The 24990-nt window shown below is 43.7% G+C and overlaps 1 protein-coding gene across 2 annotated transcripts in view; it reads right to left on the bottom strand.

Moving 5' to 3' along the window:
- Lrch1 (leucine rich repeats and calponin homology domain containing 1) overlaps nt 1-14017 on the bottom strand; it is a 160739-nt gene extending 146722 nt beyond the window's left edge. Inside the window, exon 1 of one of the 2 annotated variants that reach the window (XM_090342130.1) lies at nt 13496-14017. In XM_090342130.1, the coding sequence (XP_090198256.1) occupies nt 13496-13802 (307 nt within the window). In that variant the 5' untranslated portion in view covers nt 13803-14017. The remainder of the gene's footprint in view (nt 1-13495) is intronic. The other variant, XM_090342131.1, reaches the window with a different exon arrangement.
- Between the last annotated feature and the right edge of the window lie 10973 nt (nt 14018-24990).

Genomic DNA, 24990 nt, shown 5'->3' with positions numbered 1-24990 from the left:
ATTTTACTCTAGCAAAGTATGGTTTATGAACAACCAAGTGTACCCATTCTAAGTATGGAATCTAGCAAACCACATACATTATCTGTGTACCCAGGATTACAAGCAAGACAATGGTTGTCAGCCTGGCACTAATGGCTCATGCCTATAATCCTAGCTACTCAGGTAGCTGAGAGCTGAGGACGGTGATTCAAAGCCAGCCAAGACAGGAAAGTCCGTGAGATTCTTATCTCCAATAAACTATTCAGAAAAAGCCAGAAGTGGCACTGTAGCTCAATTGGTAGAGCACTAACCTTGAGCAAAAAGAAGCTCATGAAGCATCCAAGCCCAGAGGTTCAAGCGCCAGGACGGTCCAAAAAAAAAGGTCATTCCCATCACCCCAGGCCTGTTGCCCCTCACAAGGCAGCGGCCCTCTCACCTCCAGCTCCAGTGTACAGTCTGTCTGGTTCCTGTCCCTAGAATTGTTTTATTATCATTTTTTTTTCCTTTCTCTAAGTTTGATATTTCACCATTTTACAACTAAGACTGTATTTTCCTAGCTAAAACAAACATCAAGGACTTTACAGATTTTCTTGGAATGTGAGTCAAAAAGAAAAGCCAGCCCCATACTGTTACTCCTTCAAAGGACAGCCATGGAGACAGCTGACAAAGATGACCAGGAGACATTAGTTCCGTTCAGGACTTGCTGTGACAAAGCTGGCTGGAGGACATGGATAAGTCATGTCTTCCTAGTCCCCATTTGAAATTATTCTTAAAAGATCATGCCTGCCACCTATCATGTTGAACATGTGTTGAACAGCGACAGAACTTCCCAAATCCAGATGTGTCAAAGCAGGGTGCTAATGTACTTAGACCAGGGACAAACCCAGACTGCCCAAGGCCAGCTCAGATGTGATCTCTCAGAAAGTAAGAAGTGTCACAGTGACTTTACACGTAAAGTGACAGGATACAAGCTGAAGTCTTTTATCCAAAGGTGACAGACTCTTCCAATCCAGGGTATCACATTATTAACAGACTACAAGCAGTCTGGCATGCAGAGAGAGGAGACACAGAAACACCACAGGGAACACACACTGAAACCATGAATCCACTTCAGAAAGATCAGAATGCAGAAAAGTCTGTGAGAAGCCAAGAGTGCAGTGTGGAGGAGCGTCAGCCTTGAGTGAAAAGTCAAACAAGAGCCTGGAAGCCCCAAGTTCAGGAGCCAGAATCAGCATCGAAATAAAATAAAGATTTTTTTCTTCCCTGCTGTCATTAGGTTACAATGTCCTTGTCACTGTTCAGTTAAGATACACCATTACTATGCTGGTAGGGTACATTACCTCAGAATTCCCACTGTACACATTTCATTAATATGTCAGCTCTAAAGGGGTAACCTGGGGTGAGTGTGGAGGGCTAGACAACAATCTTGTGAGACCTAGGAACCCTGTCATATACTGAGGAATAACAAGACAAGCAACATCACCCAAGGAAAACCATTTCACCATCCAGCCGCACCTGTCATGAAGAATAATAAGCACTGCCTACTCTGTCATCTTCCCAAGACTGTCAGAGAAGAGAAGCAACACCTACACACACTCAGGCACACACACCCAAGCCATACAGGTAGTATCATTATTTTATTACTGTCACAATATTTCTAGGTAGTTACTTTTCTTGTGAGACTGAGTATTTTTTTTCTAATGATAGAAAATCTTGAGATTATGGTAAAAAAAACCAGTGCCAGGCACTTAGTTAAGTACCTAACAAAAAACAGAACACATATATGAATATGAATATTCATTTATTTATTACCCATAATAATACTAGAATTATCATCTCCAATTTTACAATGAGGAAACCAAGGCACAGAGAAGTAAAGTCCACTCAGTTCCTGTGGAATCTGGACCAAACCACACCGCCTCTATGCCACTATGCCAATGATATGTTCACAACTTCCGGCTGATTGATGCAATTGAAGACAACGGTGCCACATAACCCCATGAGACTCCTGTCCATCACTTTATCAGGGCCAGGCTTTCCCTGTTACCTCATGACTCGACACAAGCACCCAAGCAAGAAGGAGCATTTTAGCTTTGTAATAAATTACATCCCAGTGCTTCACAGATATTCAATAACTATCTTAGCATTAATAGACTGGGAGATGTGATTCAAGAAATAAAAAAAAGTAACTAGAGAAGAAGTGAATGAATCTCAGTCAACTCCCCCGATCCTCTTTGCATGGCCAACTAGAGAGAGCCTGACTTAAGCCAACCCTGGCCTCTCCATTCCAGTGTGGAAGGATCCCCAGACACCAGGCCCTCAAAAGGACCCTCTGACCTCTGGAAGGAATGAATGGCTGGGAGTGGAGAACCGTCTTCCATATGTAGAAGCCACGTCCACAGGATGCCCCACTCCCTAGACCTCAGGATATCCCATCAGAACTGTTTGCACTTGCCCAAAACACAGTAAGAAACCACCAAGTACATGAAGACTGGGTAGGCACAGGAACTAAACACCTAGTTACCATGTGTTTCTACAGGCAGATGTCTTCCAGGTTCTACAACCCAAAGATAGATATTAGGTCTGAAAGACTTTTGTGACCTCCCATTTGTAAGCCAGGGGCTTCCCAGCATGGCCGTGTTTAGTGCCTGGAATCCCTGCATATCACCCCAAACCAACATGTTCAACTGTCAAGTACTGTTTGTTGGTCTTACAGCTCATTCTCCCTAGTTTTGGTCCAGATATCATTAAAGATTTCACAGGACTTTCTGTTCTTTGGGAGGACCTGCTACATGGCTGGTCTAGGAATGTGTGACCTGAGAACTCTAGAAACAGACACAAGTCTTCATCCATTCCTATGTAGTTTAAGAAAAGAAGCTCTTCAATATGGCACCATGAAACTCTGCTTGGCCCTGGAAAACTATACCCCTTGACTTTGTATGACCTTGATCAAATGAATACTCTGGGTCTTCAGCAGTTAAGTGAGACAGATTTTTTAAAAGGATGGTTTCTAGGTTTTTAAACCTCTGCTCCAGGCTTCAGAGAGGCATGGTTAGCAATGGTTAACTATGGTCAAAACTGAACAGTAGGTATGTAATGAGGTAACAAATGTATTGAATATATGTAATATCTGTATTCACATATAAGGCACTTGAATAAAAACCTGGCACCAGAAAAGCACTTGACATAACTGTCAGTTCTTATATATAATCACATACTCACAACTCTACTAGGTGACTACTGACTGTTATTACCCTTCCTCCATCTTGCCGGTGAGAAACCCAATGCTTAGGGCTTAAGTTATTTGACTCAATTAACACCTTTATGAAGGATAAAAACAAGATTTAGACTCAGGTCTTTTAGGCTCAAGAGATCAAAAAGGAAAAAACTGTACCAATACTGGAACTGGAACTCAGAACCAGGGCACTGTCCTTTAGATTTTTGCTCAAGGCTGGTGTTCTACCACTTGAACCACATCTCTGGCTTTCTGCTGGTTATTTGAAAAGTCTCTTACGTATGTGCACTTGGGCTGCCTCTGAATAGTGATCCTCAGAGCTCAGCCTCCTGAGTAGCTTGGATTACAGGCATGAACCATAATACCCAGCAAAAGACTTTTTATATGTGTATAAGTCCTGGGGATTTACCTCAGAACTTGGGCACTATCTCTGAGCTTTTTTTGCTCAAGGTTTACACTCTACCACAAAAGCCACAGCCCCACTTCTGGCTTTTTGGTAGCTAACTGGAGTCTCAAACTTTCCTGCCTGGGTTTGCTTTGAACTGCAATCCTCAGCTCTCAGCCTCCTAAGTAGCTAAGATTAAAAATGTGAGCCATGGGTGCCAGGCTGACATTCAATTTTTAAACCCAGTCTATGGAATTCTGCTATGGCTGCCCAGCAGACTAAGACAATGGGAAATTCTGAGGAACACTGGAAATTCTGAAAAGAAAAACACATGGTATAAGAAAAATAAAATCAGGTCTAAGAAAATCAACTCGGATCAACTCATAGGGAAAAGGGAGAGGGGGCTTCAGGACAGATTCAAGATGAGGAATGCAAAGGGCAAAAATTAAAGAGCTAGATCCACAGGGATGATATCTAGCTCTTTCCATACTAGAATAGAAAGCATGTGTGTCAATCAGAAAAAGTCCCCATACAGCCCATCCCACAGGCCAGTGAAGAAGAGAAAAGCCTGAACTAAGTACAATATAGGCATTCCCCTTCAATGACGGAAACACTCAGGGTTCTTGTGGAAGACTGAAAACATGGCTTAGTTCTGAAACTTCTATATACAGTTTCATCATACACATACGTTATCTATGACAAAGTTTAATGTACAGATGAGATACAGAGGAGAAATTAACAATAACAAAATAAAACTAGAACAATATATTGTAATGCCATACATGAATGTGAGCTTTCTCTTTCTCTAATAGCCTCTTATATCACATCCACCCTTCTCTGCTAATTCTGTGCACTGATACAATGCCTATGAGACAAAATGAGAAAACGTGGATATTATGATGTTGCCATAGGCTATTCCATAAGGGTTGCATGAATACAAGTACTGACTTACTTCATCAGTCAATGTGACAAGCAAGAAGGCTTCAAAACAAGTCATAGGGAAGAAGCATATGGATACACTGCACAAAGGTGGAATTCATGTCCCGGGTAGGATGGAACAGGATGGGGCTCAAGCTACTCTGAATTGTACACAACTGAAAATCTTGTTTCCAGAATTTCCCACTGCATATCTTTGGATTATGGGTGACCACGGGTAACTGAAAATGTAGGTAACCAAAACCAAAGATTATTGTACAAAAAAGGGCAATGAAAGTAAAAAGGAAATACTAAAAGATGTCTTGAGAGCCGTGCAGGGTGGTAAAGAATGGGGACATGAGGTACATGACTTGGAAAAGCAAAATGAAGACAGCCTAGGAGAGGGCAAGTCCTGCAGTCTGGTGATGATGCTATCTTTGAATCAACTCTGCTGCCCACAGAGGTAAGAGCCAAATCAGACTAAGCCAAAGTGGACCAGGTCAGGCATACTGATGCTATATGACACATTCATGCTGAACAGCATGAATATCAAAAGTAGAGAAGAATATGAAAGGAACACAGCCTGCGGCAAAACTGTATATACCACGCTGCAGGGGACAGCTGTCAAGAAAGAAGGCCACACAATAAGCCACTGAGTTAGGGAAACTTAGATGGGGGCCTCTTTCTGCCCCATTTTCCAGAGAAGAAATTTAAGAACTATTAAGGGGAAGGCCTCCTGTCCTGTTTCATTTCATGCCTTTCTTAGGTAACTAACCCACCCAGCACAAGGATTACTAAAAGAGCAGAAGAAAGAAAAACATCAAGAAAACTCCACAATCAAATAACCCCCTCTGGTCAGCTTAAAAAAAGGTTCTGTAACAGTCAGGTGTGCTAGTTCATGCCTATAATCACAAGTAGTCAGGAAGCTAAGGACCATGTTCCAAGGCCAGCCTAGACAGAAGCTCATGAGACCTTTATTTCAACGAATATGCAACCACTGATCATCCGAGCTACACAGAAAGGGTAAACAAAAGGACTGCAGTCCAGGCCAACCCAGTCCTCTCACCATGCCCCCACCCAAAAAAAAAAATGCAAGATCCTATTCAGAAATACAATAAAAGTAAAATGGGCTAGAACGCATGGCTTGAATAGTAGAGCACTTGCTATTGAGTACAAGGCCCAGAGTTTAAACTCCAGTACTGTAAATAAATAAATAAGTTTTGTAATTAAAAAGGGCTGTGAGTGTGGCAGAATTTCCTATCTCACAAGAGGCACTGGTTTCAAACACCAATACTACTCCTAAATAAACCAACAACAACAACAACAAAAAGTTTTTGAGAGATTTGAGAGTTTCAGGTACCAAAACTAGAGCTGCCTCAGCATCTACAACACACTCACAGAAAAACAGTAATTTCTTTCTTTTTTTTTTATTTTGGCCAGTCATGGTGTTTGACCTCAGGACCTGGGCATTGTCCTTGGACACTTTTATTCAAGGCTAGCACTCTACCACTTGAGCCACAGCACCACTTCCAGCCTTTTCTGTGTATGTGGTACCGAAGAATTGAACCAAGGTTTCACACATACTAGGTGAGCACTCTACCACTAGGCCACGCTCCCAGCTCAGTAATTTCTTAAAAAAAAAAAAAGAATGAAGTACTTCTGTTAAATCAAACATACTATTCTCTGATTTGTCTATGCTCCACCTCTCCCAACAGTATCCTTCTTTTTGTTCAGCAAAGGAAAACATAGATGGTAAAACAAAAAACAAAAACTAAGAATATATGCAGAAATGTGACTAAAAAGACATTTCCAAGAGAAAAGCCAAATTCTCACAGTTCATCAAGTTTCCACTCATGTAAACAATCTCACTTTATTTTTGAATAACTTTATGGGAACAGATGGCTTCCAAATGCACTATTTCTTACTACAGTATATGAAAGCAATATCCCTGAACTCTTCAATTAAAATAAAGAATAACATAGGCATGCTTGTTACTTGAGTCTATTTTGGTAAGCCTAACTTTCTTACATTAAATCTTACTGAGAATTCTGACTTCTCTATTTTTTCTTTCTTGTCTTTTCATTCTTGCATTCTGGGTTTTTTTTTTTGGTTCATTAATTCATTGCTTTTGTTTTGTCAAATGATTCCCACCACAGTCACATATCACACACATACACAACTATCACAGCAAAATTCTGATGCAAAAAAAAGTCTTTCATGAAACAACAGGATAGTAGTAATATCAGAAGTTAGGCTATGCCTACGTAAAAGCATTCTCTATATAAACAGAGAATGAGTTTTGTGTTAATCTCCTTAAAGCATCCATAACTAACACCAACTCATCTTCATCCTAAATAGTGACACAACCATTAAAATAGTTCCAAGTCACTGGGCAAGTCAGTGATATTACTGGACCTAAGCCCAGGCCAGGTTCACTCAATGCCAATTAAAAAAAAAACAAAAACAAAATACAAAAGCTCAACAAAATCTGCAAAATTGCCTCATAAAAGCCAGGCGCTGGTGGTTCACGCCTACAATCCTTGCTACTCAGGAGGCGAGATCTGAGGATGACAGTTCAAAGCCAGCCTGGGCACAAAAGTCTGTGAGACTCTTATCTGCAATTAACCACCAGAAAACCAAAAGTGGAACCATGGCTTAAGTGGTAGAGCAATAGCCTTGAGCTGAATAGCTCAGGAACTGCACCCAGTCCCAGAGTTCAAACCCCACAACCAACTCAAAACAAGTTTTTGTGAGACTCACACAAAAAGCTCAAGTGTCATAGACTGAAGAACCCATAACCACCTTAAGCTTGTATCATTTACTAAGTCTCTGCAAAAGCACTCGCTCATAATATAGCACCTGAAGAAAGCCCCCAACTGTAAGGAAACACTGCCCAGCTTTCAATGGTTTTTTTTCCAAAAGACTGTAAGCATAAGGGAAATCAGAGGATAGGAAAGTACCAGTGTAAAAGAGGGAACAACTTACATGTAAACAAGCAACAATGGAGTTGAGTAATGAGGCAGTCTCTTTGTACACAGAGACTAAGAGGGAGGTGGACCTTTGAACTGATGGGCATTCCTGTACATTTCAAAAAAAAAAGCATCTACTCGCCCTTTAAATGTGGATATCAAAACACATCTACTCACATCATAGAAAAGGAGTTGCCACAGCAACTCAGAAACATTCTTAGTCAATAATTTCAATAAAAACTGCTAACTGGTATGTCAAATTTTGGTCTAAGATACACCCTCCAAAAAATCAAATAAGATATTTCAGTGACTGGCAAACTATCTGGCAGAGTGAGCTGAATGACGAAGACCAAATTTGTTCTATTATAAATGAGCACAGACAAAAATCCCCAGATGTTTCCTGGCCTATAACAGCATGTTATTATTCTAGAAGTATGATTTTTGTCTACTCTTGTCAAGAAAGTAACCCGTAAGGCAAATAAGAAAAGCATGTATATTGGAAGAAATTGCTTCTGACATGCCAGAGACACAGAGACGACATGACTGTGCACTGAGTCACGATGGCTCTAAAAGCTTTTAACGGCAGACCTATCTATCTTAACAAGGAAGAAGTCCATCAGCAGGAGAAGAAATATGAATGAAAAGGGAAGAGTATAACTGCTAGCTGCTGAATGAATGGGATCTAGAACACATGTAATGAACAAAGACATTCATACATTAGTAACTGCCACAGATGTGAGGGCTGGTGAACATTAATAACTAATAGGAGGAAAATAATGGTGCCTATAAAAGAACATGGATTTTCACTGCACTTAACAGTAAGAAATCATTTTAAATTATGTAACAAAGCATGTTATCAAATTAGAGAGATGGCTTTCCCAAGACCAGTGGGTCCCCATGGCTAGATGATGGGAGTTAGAAAAAAGTTGGAATCCAACTCAGTCTGAGACTGAGGATCATAGTTCAAAACCAGCCTGGGTAGGAAGTCCATGAGATTCTTATCTCTGACTATATACCAAAAGCCAGAAGTGGAGCTATGGATAGAGTGATAGAGCAGCATTTTTAAATGGAAAACGCTAAGAGACAGCACCCAGGCTCTGAGTTCAAGTCCTACTACCAAAACAAGAAGAGGAGGGGGGGAGGGGAGGGAAGAAAAAATCCAGCAGATGATGCTGCCTACAGATCTCAGGGAAATGCCTTTGAATCTAGGCAGGCACTAGAGATCAACAGCTTAGACAGACTAGAGTAAGTAACAGTCCTACAAGTTCTTAACCTAGGCCTCAACCACTTCCAGAGTCCTAAAAGTCCTGGGCTGTGCATCACCCCATTATATGGTGGGAAAGGAACGGGAAGGTATGACCTAAAGATAAGCTTTTATGCACAGAATCCCACTCCCTATCTTGCAACTGTCTTTCCAACCACAAAATGACCACAGGCGCTCTAATCCAAATCCTGCCTGTCCTGCAAAACCTGATCTGAATCCTGCCTCTGCTGTGGAAGTCTTCCCTAACCATCTTTGCAGACCTCTCCTCCAAATTCGGCACACAATGCCTATCAGTGCTAGAGTGGAGATTTACCTTACCTGCCTCAGCATCAGCAGCTTCCTGGAACTGTTTCTTTTGGCCAATCATGGACTTCTGTCTCACACTCTACATTTATGGAACACCCAATACAACATTAAAAATATATATATCCAACCAGGGTAACTCAGTGGTAAAGTACTTTCCTAGCATGTAACACACACACACACACACACACACACACACACACACACACACGTATGTTTTATGCTGTATTTCTGCATCCTTGACTAGACAAGCTCCCCATTTCCTATATTGTCTTTCCAGCACATAGACAACTCAAAATGATAATGAAGATATACCCTATCCACTCTGTAACAATACTGTCCTTCAATTCACATTCCCAAGGTCAAGCAAGCAAGTATATGAACTTCCTTTATCTTTCTAGAACGTCAGGCAGAATCAGCTTAGATTTCTTTTCGGCCTCCTCATGCAGGCCACTTTCTTTCAATCACATAAACCACTTTTGAATATCTCCATGTGAAATGACACTACTTAGTTTTTTTTTTTAAAGAGCTTTACTGTTGTGTACTCTTCTTATCTGATCCAATGTTTTGCTTCAGTTTATATTTACTAGTCATTTATATTCTTGCTACAAGCCAACTAAAACCTATATAAATCGGACTACTGCACTACTACAGCACCACTTCTGGCTTTTTCTGTGCAGGTAGTACTGAGGAATCAAACCAGGGCCTCCATGCATGCTAGGCAAGCACTCTGCCACTAGGCCAAACTCCTGGCCTATGGGTTATTATTTTTTTAAGATATTTATTACATGATTTAAAAACTCCCCCTACTCATCCTCCAAAATCATCTTTTAATTTATCTCTCCATCCCTTCTTCCAACCCATATAAGTAAGCCGCCTTATTCCCAGATTTATTACACAGATTTGACCTAGCACGGTCCAAAGAAAGTCACAATTCTTTTAAACTCCAAAGAAATTTTAGCCAGGCACAGTGGCTCATGCCTGTATCCTAGCTATTCAAGAGGCTGAGATCTGAGGATCGTGGTTCAAAGTCAGCCCATACACTAAAGTTCATGAGACTCTCATCTCATCTCCAAATTAACCACTAGAAAACTAGAAATGGGGCTGTGGCTCAAGGGGCAGTGTGGTAGCCTTGAGCTGAAGAGCTCAGGGACAATGTCCAGGCCCAGAGTTCAAGACTCATGACCAACCGGGGGAAAAAAAAGAAAGAAAGAAAAAAGAAATTTCAATAACAAAAAGTCTAAATTTCCAAAAAGAAGCTTTTGGTCTGTTGATCCCTATTCCATTTGAATCATTGTGTGACCTGCTCACCGACTGCCTGGTCTTAATTCTGTGAAAAGATTTCTCCTAAAGAACAAATGACACTCTAATAAAATCAAGGTAGAAGTAAATGTGCTTAAGTGAAGTGATGAAGTGAAAATGTGAGATTTGTTGAAAGGCGGCGGCATGTGTTTAGCGCCAGTTGCGCAGCTTTATAGGAAAGATAAATCAAGTGTCCACAGTCTACCGCTGAACTCTTAGTTTGCCTTGAGAATTTTGGTTTTCCTCAGCCATGACCTCCTCCTGGAACCATATACCCACAGATACCTAGGGTGAAAACTTCAGAAGAGGGACAATACAGGAATTCTCCTCAGGTCATGGCTGCATGCCTGTAATCTACACGGTGGATGGAGCTCAGTAGATACCTAGAGATAAATGGTGAGTGAACAAACATCCAGAGACTTTCAGATTCTTCACCTCCCCAGCTGTTCCCTCTGGCTTCGTAGGAGATAATCAAGAACATATAAACACTGAAAACACAAGTTCCCAGGCAGGAAGGTGTATAAAATGGAGTGCTCTACCTTCCCTCCACCCCAGTCTCCTCCTCGGGTGAGTGAAGTGCCCTACGGAAGACTGAGGCCAACAAGGTGGACCAAGTCCTCAGCACATAGCCAAGTGCACAGTGAGGCCTAATCACGGCTCTCTGGTCCCTCTGTGGCAATGTGCTACCTCTGTGCTTTCCCCTTCTCACCTTCTAAAAAACTAGAATCTCACAACAAAACTTATTTTAACTGAAATGCATATACACTAAAAGGCTTTAAGCAAGAGTCTGAGACATATTTTTTTTTTCCTACAAATTTAAGTGACAACCCAGACCTCTACTAAGTAGCTTGGGGCCTTTATTTTTCTGTTTACACCTTGGTTTCCAACTCTTTTCAGATACTCTACTATGCCCAAGAGGGCAGTTCTGAAGAAGTGATTGCCAGAAGGTACTTTTTACAAGGCATAAACCAAATGGCCTATACTATACAACTTCACAGGGAGCAGAAAAAACAAACTTTCTACATGGTTTAACAACCTCTGTGTACCAGTTTGGTTTGAAGAGAAATCCTATAAACTAACTCTAGACACTATATTACTACTGAAACTCAAGAAGCAGGAACTATCAACACTGAATGCTATTTTCTTCCCAGTGGGTTGTCTTGAGATTGCACAAATTTAAATCATGTTCATTTGTCTATCTCAGATTTGAGCAATCAACATAGAGCCTTTAAATTTTACTAGTTAGACTTTTCTAAGCAATAAACATGAGCAAGGGAGACTCAGAATTAAAATCCTATAAAACCCACTACCCAAGCTGGCAATTAGCAAGCGAAAAGGCAACAAGGTTTAAGCGCCCATCTTGCACAGTGAAATCCTAACAGAAAAATGAGGTTCCTGCTTTAAAAGCACTGTGGACTTCTCAAAGTCATGTCGACTAAGAAGACACTTTAAGTTCACCTCACTAGTAGACAACTCGAGTGTTTTTAATGCCATGTTTCTGTAGTCTTGCCTGGGCAATGTCTCTATTTACAGTCTATTTATAGTCTTTCCAGTTTATGGACAACTCAAAATGACAATGAAGATATACTTCCATCCACTCCTTAACAATATCACCCTTCAATTCACATGCCCAAGGACAAGCAAATAGAAGCACTTCCTTTACCTTTCCAGAACCTCAGGCAGTCAAGTCTCCATGTCTGAACTGTACAAACACCTATTACTTCTGGTCACACCTGGCTCTAGTTTCTGTAGACCTACACGGCCATTCCATAATCTGTGGTACACTAGAGGAGCAGCATTTAATACCAGATGTGTTTAAGTCACCCATTCTGGGGGACTCGGGGAATAACTAAAGAGGTCCTGTCAAAACAGCCTCAACAGCTGTTAAGAGCTCAACTCTGGAAATTCCCTTTTTGTGGCTCATCCCCCAAATATCCTTAAATCCAAACATCAAAGTTTAATGACTTGGGGGGAGGGAGAGAATGTGTTGTTTTGTTTTTGCCTTCCCCCCAACACAAATCTCTATCTAAATATTCTTTAGGGCCTCATAAATGTGTATTGAATTAAAGGAGGGGGAAAGGGCACTGGAAATCCAGCCTCCAAAAAGCAGGGACTCTGGCTCCCCCCCTCCCCACCCCCGCTCCTCTCCTCCACCCAGTGGGGCAGGAGGCCTGGGAGACCTTGAGCCGGAGCTCCACGGAAAGGCGACGACAGGAGCGGTGTGGGCAGGGTCTCCCACACGGGGCGCCCTCCAGGATACCAGCCCGCGGCTTCCGAGGAGCGGAACCAGATGGTCGGAAACCCAGTCAGCTCGGTGCCGATCCCCAGGCCTCCCCGATCCCATCGCACCCGCCCCCTTCCTGTGGATGGATTCTCCCCCCCCACCCCCGCCGCACCCCGCGCCCACAAACCCCAACCCCCAAAGGGGAGAGCAGACGTCTCCGAAAGATGTCAACACATGACATAACTTGAAATCGCGGGCGCGAGTTACAACTTGCCGGGCTCACACACAGGCAAACCGGCTCGCTTTCATTGACTGAGTCCAGGCCGCCTCGGCCAGCCCCCCCCTTCCCCGACTCCCCCCCACCCCACGCCAGCCGGGGTCGGGTTCACTGAGCACCCGCGAGGCCGTCGGGGTGGGTCACCTCCACCCGGTGAACCGCAAGGGAGGAGGGAGCCGATGGCTTCCCAAGGCGACACGACCCGCGGTGCTCGCGCTGGCGCAGGGCCGGCTGCCCCCGAGCCGCCCCGCCGCGCGGTGCCATCGCCCGGGGACCCCTCCGGGCACCGCGCGCCCGTGCCCTGGAAGGGGCCCGGGGCCGGCCGAGGCTGTACCACCTTTGTCTGGGTGGATGCGACCTATGCCTCCGCGCCGAGACAGGGTCTGACCTGGCCAAGGGGACGCGGCCACCCGCGATCGTGTTCGCGGCCTGGCACCGGGGCCGTGCCCGACGCCTCCCACTTCCACTGCGCGCCCGCGCGCGCGTCTCGGGTCCCGTCGCCGAGCGGCCCCGGGCCCCGCACGCCGGGGAGGGCGGGCCGCCGTGCGGCTCCCGCGTCCGCTCCGGAGACGGCCGACCCCCGGGGCGGCGCGTCCCGGAAGGCAGCACGGCTCGACCGGGCCGCCCCGCCAAGCCTCTCACCTGCCTGCACCGTGTCCGAAAGGTCGTGCCCGGGGGCCGCGGTCCGGGGAAACTCCTTCAGCTTCCGGGCGCTGAGGTTCAACCCCCCGGAGTTGGCCGCCTCCTCCAGCGCGCGCTCCAGACCCCGGTTCAAGGGCAGGTTGAAGCCCCCTCCGCCGCCACCCACACCGCCGGCGCCGCCGCTGCCTCCGGTTCCTGCGTGGTGATGGGGATGGTGGTGGTGGTGGTGGTGGTGGTGGGGATGGGGATGGTGGGGGGGATGATGATGGGGGGCGAAAGGTTGGGGTTCGCTTCCCGGCGTCGCCATCTTCTTCAGGGCCCCCCCCCCCCGCCCCGCCGCCGCTCCCGCGGGGAGGGTCACGGCCTCTCCCGGGCGGGAAGACCGCCGATCGAGCTCCGGGTCCCGGGCACAGGGCTCGGCCGAAAGACGCGGGAGAGCGGGGTGGAGGCTGTTGGGGAATGGGAGGGGGGCGGACCGGGAGGCGGCGGCGGCGCAGGCGGCGGCGGCGGCTCCGTCTTAAAGGTTTCCTGTCCCCGGGAAGCCGAGGCCGGCGGTGGCGGCGGCGGCGGCGGCAGCGGCGGACGCGGCGGCAGCGCGCATGTGCCTCCGCCCGCCCGCCCTCCCGCCCGTTCCTCCCGCCCGCTCCTCCTCCCTCCGCCTCCCCCGGAGCCCCACCCCGCAACCACCCCGCAATCCTCGCTCCCCGCCTCCCCCCAGCTTCGACACCCAAGCCCCGGAATCTCCTTCCACCCGGAAGCCGGTCTAGGGAGTCTCCATGAATTATCTCATTCAACCCAGCAACTCCAGAAGTGGAGAGATCGCTTCCTCCTGCCCCCTACAGGGGGAATTCAGAGGCAGATCCCCCTGCGGACAGAGCGGGAGCTGGCTGGGTTCGAACTCGCAGCCCTCGGACTAGGAGGGCTGCCTTTCGCCGTACCCTCCCAGGACCCAGATTTCAGTGCTCAGTAGAGAGCACTGTGAGGACAGAATGAGTGGTCATCTGAGGGAGTGGGATCTGGCCCATGGCTGATGGAACCCCAAATTAGGTGGCACCTGCACCCCAGCACGCCTATAGGTGGCAGCTGAAATCTGAGCCTTGGTGGCCTCAACGTGTCCTTGAGGCGCAGCTCAAGGTCCTTGTGTGGCATGGAGATCAACCAGTAAGCAAGGCTGGCAAGAGAGTGAATTCAGGTACTGTAGGGTACAGAAAACGCCTGTCACCTAAGGGTAGAGAGCCTGAGCGACTCATAAAATAACACTGCCTTCCCCAAGCTTAGGCTCCAGCTCCTTGGGGCCCTTTTTCATTTTTTTTTTCTCTGCACTGAAGATTTGAACACTTATCTCTATGGGGGTTTCTTCAAGTGACTTGGCTTACAGAAATGAAGGGGAGGGGTGCTGGGTTCTAAAAGAATACAGCTTGGGAGCTAGTCTTAAAGTGGCCATGCAGAAGGTGGTAGCCTAGGAAACAGGATGGAACTTGTGGCTTCATGCACTGAGCATTGAAGTGTGGCATGATCTATGTCACTTGATTGACTTTTTCCAGTCACCTTTAATTCCAGGCTGAGACCAAATATGCCACCTACTGGTATCTCCTCAATCTCCAGCCTCCTCTCTGTCTTTCCGGCATTTTTTAACTCAACCCTTTTCTAAAGTTTTTTTTTTTTTTTTGAGTCCCAGGCTTCAAATTTTATTATAGGAATAGCAAACAGAAGCATACCTGAATTGCATAAAAATGAATCTACCTTCCCCTGTCCTACATGTTCTTTCTTCCAAAAGTCCAGGGAGAAGCAAAGAAAAAGTCTGTTAAGGTCCTCATGGCGCAAACTCAAAAAAAAAAAATTAGACTGTACCCTATAAAGCCTAAATTATATTTTTAAAAATCATGAAATCATGAATCCTTTTTTTTTTGCTTTTTGCCAGTCCTGGGCTTGAACTCAGGGCTTAGGCACTGTCCTTGAGCTTTCTTAAGGCTAGTGCTCTACCACTTAAGCCACAGCACCACTTCCAGCTTTTTTCTGTGTATGTAGTACCAAGAAATCAAACCCAGGGCTTTGTGCATGCTAGGCAATTACTCTGCCACCAGGCCATGTTCCTGCCCCCATGAATCCCTTTTCTTAGAGGAATCAATGAAAATGAGGCTATGATTTGCTTTTGAAGAGATGAGGAAGTCCTAATGTTAGATTGGCCTAATAATATTAATAGTTCATTTTATGAACAGTCGTGGAGGGAAGGACATATTCATCTTGGCAGCTTTCTCCCTGTATCCCAGAACTAGGGGAGGACCTTATATATAAGTATACAATAAATATTAGAATTAAATATTGTGTAAGAGAACGCCATTTCTCAAATTGCTATTTGTTGACATGCCTTTAAAATTTTAAATGATTTCCCTGCATAAAGGAATTTCGCCTTCAAATTTAGGAAGAAAATATGACCCTTGAAATTGATCTTGATTATTTCCAGCTGCTCAGGACAAAAGCATTGTCCTGTGACAATGCTTGTAATCCCAGCATCTGGGAGGCAAAGGCAAGACAATGGCAAATTCCAGGTCAGTCTGGACCATGGTCAACGTGAGCTTCATAGGGAGACTATGTGTCACAACAACAATAAACAGAAAGGTGTCAAGCCAGTTTCACTGGCTTCTTTATTTGTTTTTCAAAAAAAATGGAGCCATCTTTTCTAATACTCGATTTGTTCCTGGAGACTTGTACCCTTTCTCTGGTTTATCTTCTCCTCTCTGTACCCATAGTCCACTGGGAATAGCCGAGTGATTATACATTGCCATGTTACTTTGTCCAAAAGTGACTTCTAGTCAGTCTCAGCACATACAACAAATCCTGACTGTGTTCACAGCCAGGTGACTCTTCCTGATTCTCATCCTTGGTTTCTTTGAGCTATCCAGTGCATAGGTGGCCATACATACCATGACTTTTGTATCTCCATATTCAGTGTCCTTATTTTTAAATAACCATGGATCAAAAACACTCAGGGCAGGGAAGACATGTATATATATCAACATGTTTAGTGTTTGTTTCCTTGTCCTTTTGACATCCCTGTCATCAAATGGTGTGTGTATGTGTGTGTGTGTGTGTGTGTGTGTGTATGTGTGTGTGTGTGTCTGTGTGTGTGTGCTGGTACTAGGGCTTGTACTCAGGATACTATGTTCACGCTTTGCTCAAGGCTGGTACTCTACCACTTGAGCCATACCCCTACTACTGGCTTTTTGCTGATTACTGGGAATTAAGAGTCTCTCAGATTAGGCTTTCTGGACTGGCTTAAAACTATGATCTTCAGATATCAGCCTCCAGAATAGTTAGGATTAGAGGTGTGAACCACCATATCTGACCAAATCAAGTATTTTACACAATCTAGATAGGAAGGTTCCATGTACACCAAACACCACTTACAGAAGGAACTTGCACCTCGGATTTCTGTATCCTCAGGGAGGACTCTAAAATGTCTCTCATGAAAGCACAGTTTCTGCTTATTTTTGTCAGTCTATTGTATTTGGCTTTTCAGTCATTGAAACCAAGAGTTCTTGTTAATACATTTATTCTACCAAAGTTTATTCTAATTTCCCTTTCTCTTTTTTTTATCTTTGGTTTTCAATCATCTAAGATCCATATTTCATAAACTATTTAGATGATTGCAGGATTTTTTTCATATTTTGTCTTCAACTTCGTAAGGTTATTCTGTGAAGTAACATCCTTGAAATGATTGGTTAAGGCAATGGGAATAGAAATATTTTTCCAGTGAAAATGTCAGCTAATAGAACAAAAGTAACCAACAATTTTTTAAATGGTAAATACATTAAAAAGAATCTAACATTCAGAAAAGATACCAAATCATAAATCCAAATCATAAACCCAACTGTGGGTAAGCCCATAAGAACCAAGCATATTAAGAAGAAGAGAGAAGGCTCTGGAGACTCTCATACCTGTAGTCCTAGCTACTCAGGAGACACGGCTCAAGTGGTAAAGTGCCACCTTTTAGAAAAAAATAAAAACCAAGCAAGAGTGCAAGGCCCTAAGTTCAAGACCTGATAACTGTACATAAAAATGGGAGAGTAGGTGGCTGCTTGACCTATGTAGTCTTCTCTGAAAGTCTAAGAATTCTCTTTTGATAGGTTGAAAATTGTTTATGCGCAGCCATATTTGTTTTTCACAGTCCCCATTGCCCTCTCAAGGAATCTGGCCAAACTCCTGGCATCCTAACAGATGAGTTCACTCACCAAATGCACCGTTGAAAATCTAATCCAAAGCTCAATGAACACAGAATCAAATATGAACAGGCGTCTGGCCCCAAGAGCAGTGGAGTAAGGGCCTATGTACCTTTGTAGTCTCTAATCCCTCTGTTTCCAGTTCTGTCTCCCCAAAAGGAAGCAAGAATATTTCCTTATTCACATGACCCCTTCTAGTTACTCTTTCCCCATGCGCTCAAGACTGAAGTATTATCTTTGTGCTAGTTTATAAATATTTATCTGTAAATGATTAGGACATGTTGTATTCATTAGCTTTCCATTGCAGGGAACAGAACTTTTTTTTTAATCAACCACCTAGATGATTCAATAAATAACATTACCTGATATAATCATGAATTGTGATGCAACTAATACCAACAACATGAATTTTTCTGGACATAATAAATGTAAGTATGTTAGACGTGTTTCAGATATTTTCTAGTGTTCTATAACACAAATCTGTAAACTAGTTGCTTAGTGTCAGCAAAGCCCTGATAAGATGGGAAAAATTAAGATATTTTGCACTACGTTGTTTTGTATTGAGCCAGTCATGGGGCTTGAACTCAGGGCCTTGACACTGTTTCTGGGCTTTGTTTGCTCAAGGCTAACTAGCACTTTACCACTTGAGCCACAGCTCTACTTTTGGCTTTTTTTTTCTTTTTAGTAGTTTATTGATGATAAGAGTCAAAGCTGGGAGCCAGCAGTTTGGCCTAGCGGTGAAGTGCTTGCCAAGCATGTACAAAATCCCGAGTTCCTCGGTACCACATACATAGAAAAAAGCCAGAAGTGGTGCTGAGGCTCAAGTGGTAGAGCGCTAGCCTTGAGAAAGTCCAAGGACAGTGCTCAGGCCCTGAGCTCAAGACCAGGACTGGCAAAAAAAAAAAAGGTAACTAAAGCAAAAAGGGAGTATAGGGTTCAAGTGATAGATCATTGCCTAGCAAGCATGAGGCCCAGAGTCCAAATCTTAGTATGAGGCGGGGATAGGGTGGGGGGCAGAGAAGCTATGTAACTTGGACCATTCAGGATAAGAAGCTGATTATAATGCAGAAGAATATCTTTGACTTAAATAGGCTGAGATTTTCCCCAGATAAGCTATAAAAAAAAGAGCCAACTAACCTTAAGGTTTCTGTCAAAAGTTTAAGAGACAGCCACGAGAAGTCACTGAAAGCAAAGGGCGCCAGCTTAACAGGGATTCAACTTGCAAAGAAATGTTTTTGAAGTAACTGGCTGTTCAAAGATGAGGATGTAAATATTAGATAATAGATCAATAGATGGATGTCAAATTAATTACATATTAGATGAGAAGGTACTTTGCATGTAACCAAAGCATTAATTTATATACCCCCCAAAGGCAGTTTTTAACACTACAGTATTATTAGAGAGATAGCTTCCATATCCAAGGCTATCATTAGCATGTAGCCAGATGCAGACATCCCCCAGAGAGGGAGCTCTCTCTGGATTCACACTGTAGCCAGGAATGTACTCTGGCTACAGTGCCACTAAGCATCCTATATCTCGAAGATGTTAGCATTCTAATGTATATTATACATTTACTGTCAAGAGCCTTGAATAAATTCTCAAGAAATCCTTGCAGCCAGGATCCAGTGGCTCATGTCTGTAATCCTAGCTTCTCGGGAGTCTGAAATTGAAGCCAGTACAGGCAGAAAAGTCTGGGAGACTCCTCTCCCATTAATTACCAAAAAGTCAGACATGAAACTGTGGTTCAAGGGGTAGAGCATCAGCCTTGAAAAGGTAAGGATGAGCACCCAGGCCCTGAATTCAAGCCCTAGTATGGGCACAGAGAAAGAACATGAAGAAAGAGAGAGAATGAGAAAGGGAAAGAAAGTGAGAAAGAGAAAGAAAAGGGGAAAAAAAACAAAAGGAAAAGAAGGAAGGAGAGAAAGTGAAAGGAAGAGGGAAAGAAAGGAATGAAGGAAGGAAATAAGAAAAAGGAGGAAAGAAAGAAATCTAGCTCATCTTTTAAAGAGTCATGTCTGGACTTAGGAAAGGAAGCTGACGTGATAGGACAGCAACAGAGGTTATTGTGTCTCCTGCTAACCAAATCAACAGCCTTGCACAGCCCCTCCTCCACACACACACACACACACACACACACACACACATACACACACACACACACACACAGAGAAGGAAAAAACCATTAGGATTTACATCAGGAGTACTAAGCTTAACATCAGGAGGCTGAGAAGAAAGGAGGTTCCCCCAGTGAGGGAGGAACAGAACTAGAATCCTCTATAGTACCAACAGTACATTGATTGCTGGTAGATAATCTATGTTGAGAAAGATAGTTCCAGACCTTTTGGACCCACCCAGTCCTGGGAGTTATATATGGTAGAGCCCAGCACAAGGAAAAACATCCAGTTGGTAAACAGGACCACAGCCCAACTAGCTGGATTCAAGACAAAGATCCAGGCACAGTTCCATCTGTGGTCTAACTATGATGCATTTGAATTGCACAGGATAACTCCTTAAAGATGGAGCAGAAAACCAATAGTGATTGATTATGGGAAAGAAAATTAAGAGGATGAATGGGAGAGCGATTTACCTGTCTTTGATACCTTTTCTGCTCAGCTTAAGTATCTCAGCTCACACACCTCTACACATAGGAGACAATGAAAATTCCAGTTAAGGTGATTGCTTTTGGAGTGTTGGTCAGTGGGGAGGAATAAATGGACCTCAAGGAAGATTTAAGTGATTTAATGCTCCCAGGATAAACTGGAAGTGAAGAAATCAGCCAGCACAGTGTGTTACAATGCATGAGGTAGGGGGCACGAGACAATCTGGGATGAATGAGAGGCATATGGGAGGGAAAAGATGAAAAGGTATTGGCACTGAATGAAGATTCATTGAGCAATGTTTAGTAGAGGAAGTATAATGGAGGGATGGAGGAAAATACACTCTATACTGTATTTGTATATATACAGAAACAAGAGATGAGGAGTCACAGAGCACCCTTTGTCCTAGAGAGCAGTTTCAGGACATCTAATGAACACCCAAGACTACAGAGGTAAGATGAAGATAAAGAAAACAGAAATAGTGGGTGAAATCTATTTACACTGAACATTCGGAATTTCTGGCAGGGAAGCGTAATAATAGCCAACTAACTTGGCAAAGAGAGAAAGACAATGTCTCCTTTTAAGGTGAATTAGATCTGAGAAGATTTGAAGGAAAGACAAAAAACTGGGGAAGGAAAAGGCTGGAGAGTCTGGGAATAAGCAAAAATAAGATCAGAGTGGCCATTACAGGTGTGATCCCCAAGGAGGAGGAGAAGCGGAGGGGATGGAAGTCAGGACAGACCAAAGTCAGATGTCCTCTTTGAGCTTGCAGTATAAAGAAAAAAGAAAATAGAAGCACTCAACTGGGCACCAGTGAGTGACGCAGGCCTGTCATCCTAACTATTCAGAAGGCTGAGATCTGAGGGTACCCTGCCATAGTCAGGACACCTGTGAGACTCTTTATCTCCAACTAATCACACACAAAAAAACCCAAAAGTACAGCTGTGACTCAAGTGGTAGAGTGCCAGCCTTGAGTGGAAAAAAACCTAAGAGACAATGCTCAGGCCCTGAGTTCAACTCCTGATACACACACACACACACACACACACACACACACACACACACACGTGCACCCCAAATTAAAGACATGCAATCCCACTCCACAACCTCTGCAAATATCCTACCTTTAATGTACAGTGAGCTTTCCCTCTGCTGGCACCTGATACTGGCTGTGGCTGCAGTAGGATTTGTATGCCAGGGAAACTGTCTTCAGGTAAGGAAGAGTAAGTGCTGCTGCTGCTGCTGAAGCTGTACCATGCTGCTCTAGGCCAATTCTTTTCATGCTCTGGACTCCCACGCCTCACAGCTCCCCAGCCTGCCTCTCCTAATCACCCCCCACAGCTCGGATTAGACTACACATATGTGCTCTGGCCTTTTAGTGTTTCTGCCATCTGGCTGATGACAGCACACCATGTGTCAGCAGCAGGATAGGGGTACCACCCATGGCTGGGGCACAGACCTGCCTTGTGCATAGCACGGCTGCTCAGCATGTGGCTGGCTTCTCTGACACAAGTCCTCCACTGCTTAAGTCTCACCACCAGGATGCACATGGCTGAGTTCCACCCACTCTGCTTGTTTGTGGTGACTAGCCTCATGTGTTTGGGCAATGTTGAAATCATGCATCACCTTCCATTTATCTTGAACTAAGAGTGTTTCACACCAAGGCACCGTATTATCTAATTAAAACAGCTAATAGTCTTTCAAGTAAAAAACCTTAGAAGGCAAGGGTTGTGCCTTGTCACATACAGTTCCTGAGATTTTCACGAAATGCTATTCCCCAAGGGCTCTGAGTTTTTCCGTGAATTATGACAGAGAGAAAAGGGAAGCCTCAAGTCGGATGTCAAAAAAACAAAGACAAAATAAAACAAACACATTTGAGCTAGGCACTAGTGACTCATGGCTGTAATTCTAGCCACTTAGAAGACTGAGATCTGAGGATCCAGGTTTGAAGCCAGCCCTGGCAGGAAAGTCCATGAGACTCTTGTCTCCAATTAACCAATAAAAAGCCAGAAGTAGAGGAATGGCTCAAATTATTGAGCCAGCTTTGAGCAGAAGAAGCTAAGCAAGAACACAAGGCCCTGAGTTCAATCCCAAGTATTGACATAAAACAATAACAACAAAAGGAAAAAGACAAAGAACAAAAACATAATTTGATGTCTTTCACAGAAGTAGGATCTTTCTGTTTTCACACTTCCCCACAAGGGAAACAGGTAAGTATGTAGATTTCCTTGCATGGCTGGCACTCAATATGTAAATGGGAGTTGGGGAACCCTAAGACCATGGAGGGTAACCTCACAATCAGACAGGAGACTCTCACACACATCTTTCAGGTCTTTTCTATTAAGTAGGTGACAGTGTTCTTTACTGATTGATGCAATTTATAATTGCCTGTCTACAAACAGAAGGCTTAAGATCCAGATAGCTGCTAAACAGTCTCTATTTCCAGCAGGGGTTATAGTTTAGTGACAGATCTTATTGGATTCTGGGTTCTATCCTTAGCATCAAAATAAAACAGCAATCTCGTGAAAGTCAAGAGATTGCCTAAACTTAAAGTTTTCTAAAAATGAGGCCAGGCATTTATATGCTATTCTCTTCAAACTTCCTGTTGATTTAAAATAATAATTTGAATGCAAACAAGTCATTTTAATTCATAGTTCTTAATAATTGACTGTTTTCTTAGTCATTAACTATTGGGTTAAATGGAGAAATGATGTATGTTCAGCATCCATTAACCAACCTCTGCTAATTAGAGTTCTGGAAGGCCAAGGTCTTTGAAATACCATATGTAACCAGAAGAGAATTGAGTTGGCAATGGAGGGCGGTGCAGCCATTTCTGCCAGTCAGCTCTCTCTCTCTGTGGCCAAGTCATTTGTTTTCTGTAGAATTCAGTTACCACATGGATTGAATGACAAGAGCGGATGGTTTGGGCCAAGATCTCTTTTTAAGCTCTAAAGTTTCATAACTCTAAGAATTATAGTTTGATCAATGATTTCAAGTTTCTATTCCACTGAAACCTTTTTTTGTATTTTTATTTTTTCAGTTTTTTTAACTTATTTTTATGCATTTTAAAATTGTTATTGTGAAAGCGATATACAGAGGGGTTATAGTTACATAAGTCAGGTAATGAGTACATTTCTTTTTGAACAATGCTACCCCTTCCCTTGCTCTCACCCAACTTTTCGCCCCAACGCTACCTACAAGTTGTATAGTTCATTTTCACATAATGTCTAGTGAGTACCACTGCTGCATTTATTCACCCCGTGTCCCATCATTCCTATGCAACAAGGAACACTCCATCCATCCCTGCCCACCCAGTGGTACTAGGGATTGAACCTATGACTTAAAACTTGAGCAGTTCTACTAAGCCATGCATCCCCTTCAGGTTAAGGTCTCACTCCCCTCACAAGAATGCACCTCAGCTGAATCCACCTAGTTTCTAGGCCTCTGACCATTTCTGGGAATAGAGTTACAGGCCACTGTGTTCAAATTTGGTCTCTGGAGGGGAGCTTTTCTGCTTGGGCTTTTCTGGAAAGGGGATCATTCCATTCTCAATCCTCTACATCTCTTGGAAGGATAGTCATGTGCTACCTGCCCCAGCTGTGTGTTCAGAAGTGGATCTTTCAAAATTTTCTGCTCAGACTGACCTCTTAAATCAACCCTTCCAGTCAGCATTTTAACTAGGATCACAGATTTTTGTCCCCTGGCTAGTCAGAATAAGGCAAAATTATTAATAGCCTAAGGTTGGTAAAAAGAGGATCTAATATCCCAAGTAACTCATAGAATACATAATAACCTGTCACAATGCCCTGTGGGCAGCATGCTGCAGAAAAGTCTTTTCAGGGAGGCTACTCCTGTATACTCACCTTCCATAGTACCAATAGGCTAAGAATTTGGCCCCCCAAAAAAGCCCTCCAAAAAAATCTCAATGATGCAATGGCCACAGTGGAAAAGAAATTGTAAATATGATCATCTTAAACATTACTCTCAAAAGACAACTGGTAAGCTACTTATTGGTAAACTTGTGTTTAGGAAAGTACAGAGTGATCAAAATTTACCCTGCTTAATACGCTGATGTTGTAGACACTTGTTTTATGAAATACTAATGCACACACACACATACACACACATTGTGCCAACACAATTCTTGAAGGTTACATCATGACTCATACAAATATAACTATATATGTTAAGGAATTAATCTTACTCTTAGTTGACTCGTGAATCAAAGATTCAGTAAGATATTAAAGCCAACTCAAAGTGTTAGGAAAATGGAGGAGAATGGAAAAGTCATAAAAAAAAGAATAGGGGGAGGGAGCAGGCCTTTTCTGGGTTTATACAGATAACCAACAATACCTCAAGCCATGCCAGGTGGCCAGTCCAAGAAGCATGCACCACCTACATAGGTAAAGGCCATGAGGCCATGTTAGGTGGCTGTTCATCCCAAAGCAAGCTCAGTGGGCTCTGTGCTCCCGATGAAGAAAGGCCTTGGAAAGGGAAGGTAACAGGCTTGATGAGAGGTGACTGGGAGCTGGGTGGAAGGACCTCCGTTACTCCTGGTGCTTTTCTTCTCCCAGGTATTTGGCACCATTTACTAGGAAAATGGAGGAGAATGGAAAAAGGAATAGGCTGGACTCTATCATCAACAAAGGAGGACTGTTCATTGAGGAACAGCAAGGGC

Source organism: Megascapheus bottae, chromosome 11, assembly GCF_031878675.1.
Source record: "Megascapheus bottae isolate mThoBot1 chromosome 11, mThoBot2.hap1, whole genome shotgun sequence".
NCBI lineage: Eukaryota > Metazoa > Chordata > Mammalia > Rodentia > Geomyidae > Megascapheus > Megascapheus bottae.
This window is presented reverse-complemented; position numbering and strand designations above follow the sequence as displayed.